This window comes from Sinocyclocheilus rhinocerous, unplaced genomic scaffold (genome assembly GCF_001515625.1).
Source record: "Sinocyclocheilus rhinocerous isolate Xijiao unplaced genomic scaffold, SAMN03320098_v1.1 scaffold62, whole genome shotgun sequence".
Classification (NCBI taxonomy): Eukaryota; Metazoa; Chordata; class Actinopteri; order Cypriniformes; family Cyprinidae; genus Sinocyclocheilus; species Sinocyclocheilus rhinocerous.
In genome coordinates, this window is record NW_015656585.1 from 1,105,371 (window position 1) to 1,113,744 (window position 8,374).

The following is an 8,374-nucleotide window of genomic DNA, read 5'->3' on the forward strand; positions in this document are numbered from 1 at the left end:
AGTGAATTGGCCGAATCCGAAACAGGATCATTTGATTGGCCAATTGACCTAAATCAGCGTACAGTGGGATTTTTCCCCCCTATTAAATACCAGAACAAGGCATCAGTGCAATTAATTAGCTGCAATGGAAAGCCTTCATCCTGTGTTTTTGCATTTCGCATTTGATCTTGTGATCTCTTACTTTTGTTGTGAACATTGTTTTTGTAAAGAGTGACTGCTCAATGTTTATACTTAAATTATTTATGAAATATAGTGTCTTGTTAGAGAAGTTAAGCTCCATACTCTTGCTGTTGAAAAACGTTTGAGATGTGATTGTACTGCCACCTAGTGGATCACCATTGTTCCATCAGTGTTTTAGTATTGTACGGATGCTGTTCAAAAAAAGAAAAAAAAAAAGAAAAAGTGTGTTATTTAAAACAATAAATGAAAAATACATAAATGCACTGGCTTTATTTATTTATTTTTTACACATTTCATTTGTGGTTAATTGCCATATACATTCATTGGCATGTACAGTTACATTAATTAATTTAGCATAGACTTGCATCCAAAGCAAGAACACAAGCCAATGTAACACAGTACAAGTAACAATAACAGACCAAAAGTATCATTGTACAACACTATAGCAGAGTTGTAAACAACAATCAAGTTCTCCTTAGTTCTCCAAAGTCAAGTGCTCCTTAATAACATTTTTCTGTAATATACACTACTGTTCAAAATTTCGGGGACATTACTTTTTTTTTTTTAAATACATAAATTAATTATTTTATTCAGCAATAACACATTAAATTGATGAAAAGTGACAGTAAAGACTCGCGTAATATTACAAAATATTTCTGTCAATATTCTCTGTCAAAGAATTGTGAAAAATGTAGTGCTGTTTCCACAACAATATTAAGCAGCACAGCTGTTTTTGAAATTTATAATAGTAAGAAATGTTTCTTGAAACAGCAAATTAGCATATTAGAATGATTTCTAATAGTGAAGACTGAAGACTGGAGTAATGGCTGCTGAAAATACAGCTTTGCCATTACGGAAATACATTTGAAAATATGTTCAAATAGAAAACAGTATTTTAAATGTTAATAATGTTTCAGAATATTACTGTTTTTCCTGTATTTTGATCAAATAAACGCAGCCTTGGTGAGCATAAGACACTTTCAAAAACAAAAATTCACCAAAAAAACAGCAAACTTTTAAACAGTAGTGCAATTAAAACAAAATGTGAACATTCATGCTCCAAAAATAAATGCAAAAAATTCACAACTCCCCCAAAATAAAACGAAACACTGTCTCAATCTTTGATAGAGTGTTATGCACAATGATCTCATTCACATGCAACAAATAGTTTCATCAAAGTTTCATCGCTGTCAGACAGATCAAGAGTTCAACAGTGTCACAACAGTGGAAGCTGACTTGACAATGCCATTCAAAGCTTTTATATTTGACAATGGCCTACAAAAGCAGCTTGTAGTGCAGTGCATTTGTTGTATTGTGTACATGATGTGGTTGTGAGCAGCTATCACACTCATCTGCCCACATATCGAAGCACCTGCGTCTTGTGGCTTGATGCTGGTCTGCAGCTCATCGAGACGCTCATCAACATTCCAGATTCTCATTTGCATCAACTGGAATTCCTCCAGCAGCACATCCAATTAACTCTGACATCCGTGACAGCTGTTTTTGAACTCTGCAATTTTGCAGACGAGAAATATGACAAGTTTCAGTTTAATTGCGAAAAATGAGTATAAATTATTTCACTACTGGCATTGCATATGCAGTAATATGAGCACTTACCATTTTATGACGGCCTGCACTGTCATTAAAACGTTGAAAATGGTGATTTTGATGAGGAGAATCCTGAGAGCTTCAACAAATAACAGATCTTTGTTTGCTCGGACGTCTGCAACAGTACAGAAAAATGAGTACAAAACAAACGGAACTGAATTTTTAGCATTAACAAATGTACTGTACCTTCCAAAAAACTGCTTTGATGGTCCAAACACGTATCAAAGGTTTCTTCATCGTCAGCCATTCCTGAAGTACAGTAACACTTTACAATTAAGTCCCTTTAGTTACTATCAATGAGCAATATGTTCGTTACAGCATTTATTCATATTTGTTAATGTTATGAAAATACAGCATAAGAAAATTAACCATGTTTTACTACAAATAAAACCAAAAAACCATGGTAACCACAAATTAGCCATGGTTTTGCAAAACTAACCATAGTTTAACCATAGTATTTGTAGTAAAACTGTGGTTAAACAAATGGCAATCAATCCACCAAAAAAAACATGGTTACTACAGTTTTACTATAATAAAACCATGGTTAATTTTCGTAAGGGATAAAATAATATTAGCAGATAGAAGTATTTTTCACTCTTACTTCATGTGAACTAATGTAGTTAACAAATGTTAACATATATGTAAACTAATGTTTACATATAATGATGCAATATTTACAGAGTTTACCAGTCGTCTCCATTGGGAATCCAGCATAATGTCTGTGCACGAGTTGATCGGAGCCTCTGTGACTCACAAAGCAGGTGTAGGACAACCATTCACTCGAGGGCACAGATATAACAGACATTGCGTTCTGAATGCCACTGTGTCCTTGGAGTAAGTTCGAGACTGCTGGATTAGTTCCACTGGTGCCACTAGAAATCCAGGCGACCTCCAGCTCTCCTTGATGAATGTCGTGGACCACACACACCAGGATGGTCAAGCCGTTGAGATCAGTGTTCAAATGAAATGGTGGAGATAAGATGGCAAAAGGGACAGCATCTGATCCCACTTCAGCGACGAGAACAAGACTCAGAAAAGTTAGTATTAGTATGCATAGATGGTTATAAAGGTTTGGGATCAGTATCATGGTTTCCTCAACAATATTGTGCTGTTTTCAACACTGATAATAACACTAAATGTTTCTTGAGCTGCAAATCAGCATATTAGAATGATTTCTGAAGCATCATGTGACACTGAAGAATGTTAAATTGTAATGGTTTACTGTATTTTAAAAATTGACCAACCCTAAACTTTTGAACTGTACACTAAAAAAAAAGTAGTACCAACTAATTACTTCATAACTAAAAATGGCATGTAAAACATTGAAATAAACATAATTTTGAAGTAGAAAGACTGAAATAGCCTAGTATTTTCTTGTAAAATATACTCAGTAATTTTTGTTATATTTACAACATCAAAAAAAGTACAGTGTGGTATGTATTTAAAAACAAATGACAAAAACAGTCCAGTTATTGCAGTATTTTAAATTATGATGTTTTAATGAAGTGCCTTTACTTGAGCTTTGTAATTGCTACGAATGTTAGTAATTGTGCTAGCTTCCCTATAAAGTCTACAACTTACTTGTAAAAAGCATGGTGGTGAGGAGGGTAGGAAGCATGTTGATGCTGTCTAGCTCTGTGAGTTGAGCCAGCCAGTGAAAAGGATTATCAAGTTTCAGTCATGTGATTTCACACCCGCCATGGAATCTTTCCATCGTTTGTGTTATTCTCAGGGGAGCTGTGCCAAAATACGGTATGGCTAGGCTAAAAGGAGCACACAAAGACCTGTGCTGCTAAACACGCTGATACACTTATTTTGGCATCAGGTTTCATTCATAGGGTAAAATAACTCCCTAGCAATTCGACATTTAAAAAGAGTGTATACAATTTGATCATTCACCTCATTGTCTCCACCTGAGTTCCATCATGAATTGAATTTCAGAATATTTGTTGGACAAAGTATGTATTTTAAAATAATGAAAAATGGTCTTTTTGGTGTGATATGTTGTAAATACTTGTGAGAATGTGAAGTGGAGCGTTTCCCAAAGATTCGCACCTGTTTTATGTTGGTTTCTTCTGTGGTGAGAAACAGATAATATCAACACCAACGGCTGTACCTGCTGCTTTATACATCTGGATGAAATAAAACTGCACTTTCAAAGAATGTTTTGAGCAGGTGTATATGACAAAGCTTCTTGATCTTTACTAAAAGTCTCTTACATGAAACAAAAGTAGCAGCAATCACTGGACATTGGCCATTTTTTGCAAGTCAGGTTCAGGTCTTAAGTAACAATGCAGTTTGTGCCTTGTTGTAGAGTTTATAGGGAAAGCTAGTACAATTATTAACATATTTGGCAATCACACAGCCCAAAATCATCTCACTATATCATATAATTTAAAATACTCTATTTCTGCAATAACTGGGTGTATTTTGTCCTTTGTGTTTTTTTGTTGTTGTTTTTTTTATACAGTACTATATATATAATACAGTTTATTTATAAAACAAAGATTACTGCAGTATGTTTTACAAGAAAATTTCAGTCTTTCTACTTTAAAATGTCATGTTTCATTTCATGTTCTAATTGCTGTTTCTTTATAATTAGTTGTGAAATTTACTAGCAGTTTACTATTGTTTCTACATTGTTCAAAAGTTTGGGGTTGGTAAGAATTTTTATGTTTTTGAAAGAAGTCTCATGAGGTTGAATATATTCGATTAAAAATAAAACAGTAGGCTACTATTATGAACAATTATTACAATTTAAAATGACAGTTGCCATTACTCTTTTATTTTAGTAGTATACCCAAATAATTATGAAATAGTACACAGTCCTTTAAACTTTATAGTTTGTTTGTTTTAAGATTATTCACTAGTCATTGTGTTTAATGCAATATGTATTTTGCTTATAATACTTTCTAGTTTGATTTTATATATAGCAGGGCTTACTAGGATTTTTTTCCCACACACATTTAAAACTTTATTATTTACTGAACATAATGAAAGACCAAAAATAACAGAAATGTCCAAGTCATCGGCTCAAATCTGAGTAAAATACAATTGGCGATAGACTAAATATTTTCAATATTTTCTTATTTTCATAAGTTCAATAACAACACTTATTATTGTTGTTGTTGTTGTTGTTGTGTAGCCGTTTTTTATCAACAATACTGTGTAATGTACTTGTACTGAAAAGCTCAAATTTAAAAAAGCATCTGTTGGCCAATGGTTGTTTTTCTCTATATTCTATCATTTAACAGTCAAAATAACAAAGAACTTCAGTGTTTTTGTTCTGTCACAGAACATGGCACCCGGCATGTTTACTACTCGGACATGACCTGGCTGTTTGTACGTGATGATGGCTGTAGGTCATTCCTCTGTCCGGCGGCTGGAGCCCCACTGTGTTGTCATTTGAATACAGAGACACGGCCAGACAGCACATGCTCGGCAGCTACTGCTGCAAACCAGGAAACTGTGGGCAGGACAAATGAAAGAGAAAACGAAAGCAGCCGACACAATGATCCAGCTCAAATTCAGGTAAAGACACAACACTGAACGGTTAAAATGAGTGCGTTCCTCAATAATGTTGTTAGTAGATGCTTGTCCTACTTTACAGAGACCACATCATCGCGACACAAACACATGCCAGAATAGAGCTAGAGAGCTCGTAGCCTACTGTATCGCAGCAGATGTCAATGTATTAATGTGAACAGGCTCACGTTACAGAGTGAGGTCAACAGAGAACGCTCAGCACGGCTCTGTTTTGCCATGCGTGTTATTTTAAGGACACTTGATCGTTGTCTTTTATTTTAATTAGCATTTTGATCATTCTAACATGTGCTGGATTCTACAGTGCTTTGTGAATGACAAATTCTCAGTGTGAAATGCAAAATAAAGATGAAATGTAGGTCATTTCAGGTTTCAGTTAGTGGCAAACGAGAGGCAAAATTTGTAAAATATTTAATACACTATATTTAGTCAAATGAAAGCTTATGGGTTTTTAGATTTTTAATTTTAATCAAACACCTGTGCTTATGCCTATTAGCAATGGTGCAAACTACCTACTGTAAGTACACAAAATGGCACAAATAAAAAAAATGATAGTTTCAAGATCACAGGAAATTTTGGAAATATTAATGTCTATATGTATTAACATTTAGATTAAAATATGTCTGTAAGTTAGCAGCATAACACCACAGATTCTAATAAAGTGCGATACATTAAACTGTCAGAAATTTATAAAAATGAATGAGAAAGATTTAACTCACCATGCATGCACCCCACTATGCAAGCTTGTTTCTACCACAGGATGAAGAAAAAAAAGGTTATTATTATTTTCTTAAATTTTCTATTTCATGGCGGAAACAAAAACAGAATTGTGAGATGTAAACTCGTAATTCAGAGGAAAAAAAGTGAGTTTATAATCATATAAAGACTTGTATCCATTTTTGTAACACAGCAGACATAACGTTGGGGGACAGAACTTTTTCTTAAATTTTAATAAAATATGAACTTTTAAAAATGAGTTAATTTAAGGACAATCTGTATTCACAACATTTATTTATTTTGTTTATTTTATTCATTAATGTATGGTAGGAATATGCTAGTTTTGTTACACATTAAATCCCTCAAACTCTCTTACAAAAAAATGTAATAGTGCACAAATAGTTTTTACCCGATAGAATACAAATATGCAGACAATTTACAATTTATTGGTATTTCAAGTTTATTTCAACATTTGCAAAGCAGAGGGACACAACTTACCACCACAAATGAAGAAGGACCAATATACAGTGATTTATTAGTATTTAGTGCAGTAAAAGCAAAGAATACTTCAATTATTTACACATCACGTGAGCGCCAACTTTGCTTTTCTCTCCACAGGACACAGTGACAATTTCTAAAATGCAAAAGTGATCACCATCAAAATCAGCAATACCAAAAACATTCATTATGCATCTCTTGCTTGTAATCCTGCTCTTTCTGGAGTCACAGTTTTGTGTCCAGTCTTCTGATAGCAATAGTCCTGCTGGCGATAACCTGGCAACAAACGGCCTTCCTTTTCCATGGAGTAAAGTGCGCCTGCCAAACTACATAGTGCCTGTACATTATCATCTATTTATTCATCCCAATCTCACCACCCTGAAGTTCAACGGTTCTGTAAAGATTGAAATCGATGTCAAAAACAACACAAACTGGGCGGTGCTGCACAGCAAGAACCTCAAGATCTTCACCGCCACTGTTCTGGACGAGCACGAGGCCCATCTGTCAGACAAAGTGCTCTCAGTGCTGGAATATCCTGCACATGAACAGATTGCCATTATCGATGTGTTGACCCATTTGTAGAATCAAATTTACTTCAAAATTAATAATAGGCCTAATAATAATAGTTAATTATAATGGTATATGATTGTTTTTATATGAAATGATTTTGAAAAACTATTTATCAAATACATAAAATGTGGTCTATCATTTTAAAATTTTGAAAATATTTATTTTATAGGAACAAACTGTGGAAATCGGCAATGGTCTGTTTGAGGACCAGTTTGAAGTGAGTGTGAAGATGAGTTCGTACCTGCTGGCCTTCATTGTCTGTGACTTCAGATCTGTCAGTGGGATGACTGCAACCGGAATTAATGTAAGTAACTAGAGCTTAGAAAGGTTTAAACAACATGAAGCAGAAACATGTGAACACAACAGCTTTTTCTGCTTGTATGAAGTTTTCATCACAGGCTCTCGGGTGAGAAATGCATTTTGAATGAGCTGTTTTTTCTTCTCCCAAAGATTTCTATTTATGCAGTTCCAGAGAAATGGCATCAGACACACTATGCTCTTGAGGCTGCTTTGAGGCTTTTGGAGTTTTATGAACAATATTTCAACATACTTTATCCACTGCCAAAAATGGGTGAGTATTTCTCTTACCTTTCCTTCCGATGTTTCAATGCATAAGTTATATGATGTGCCTTTGGATATTTTTACTTTTGTTTATTTTATGATGTGTGCCAGACCTGATAGCGATTCCAGATTTCCAGTCAGGAGCTATGGAGAACTGGGGTTTGACTACTTATAGGGAGACATCTCTTCTGTACAACCCTGACATCTCATCAGCCTCTGATAAGCTCTGGGTTACACTGGTGATAGGACACGAGCTGGCCCATCAGGTTATATATAAAATACATTCTCCATCACATCTGGTATTAGCTAAGCCAATGAATTACAGGAGTAAAGTACTATTAAATGTAAGCGAGTAATTGTAAGTTAAATGTAAGCATCTTTACTACTGTTTGTTTTTCCCCAGTGGTTTGGTAACCTGGTGACCATGGAGTGGTGGAATGATATATGGCTGAATGAAGGCTTTGCCCGATATATGGAATTTGTCTCACTTGAAGCAGTATATCCAGAGCTTAAAGTTGTATGTTCAAGCTTCAGATATTTTTGCCTGTATAATGAAAGTTGTAATGTACAGCCAGGCGGTCATTATCATAAACCCTGAAGGGTGATCAAGACCCACATGTATTACTGTGAAGGGGTTTATTTTGGGACAAGGACCGCCTGAGTGTACATTAGCTATATACAGTATATATATATATAT

At 34.6% G+C, this 8,374-nt stretch overlaps 1 protein-coding gene across 1 annotated transcript in view; it reads left to right on the forward strand.

Moving 5' to 3' along the window:
• The first annotated feature begins 7,188 nt into the window (after positions 1-7,188).
• LOC107720206 (endoplasmic reticulum aminopeptidase 2-like) overlaps positions 7,189-8,374 on the forward strand; it is a 7,464-nt gene continuing 6,278 nt past the window's right edge. The window contains exons 1-5 of the mRNA XM_016527842.1: positions 7,189-7,194; positions 7,286-7,420; positions 7,567-7,687; positions 7,789-7,943; positions 8,081-8,194. Of these exons, the coding sequence (XP_016383328.1) occupies positions 7,189-7,194; positions 7,286-7,420; positions 7,567-7,687; positions 7,789-7,943; positions 8,081-8,194 (531 nt within the window). The remainder of the gene's footprint in view (positions 7,195-7,285; positions 7,421-7,566; positions 7,688-7,788; positions 7,944-8,080; positions 8,195-8,374) is intronic.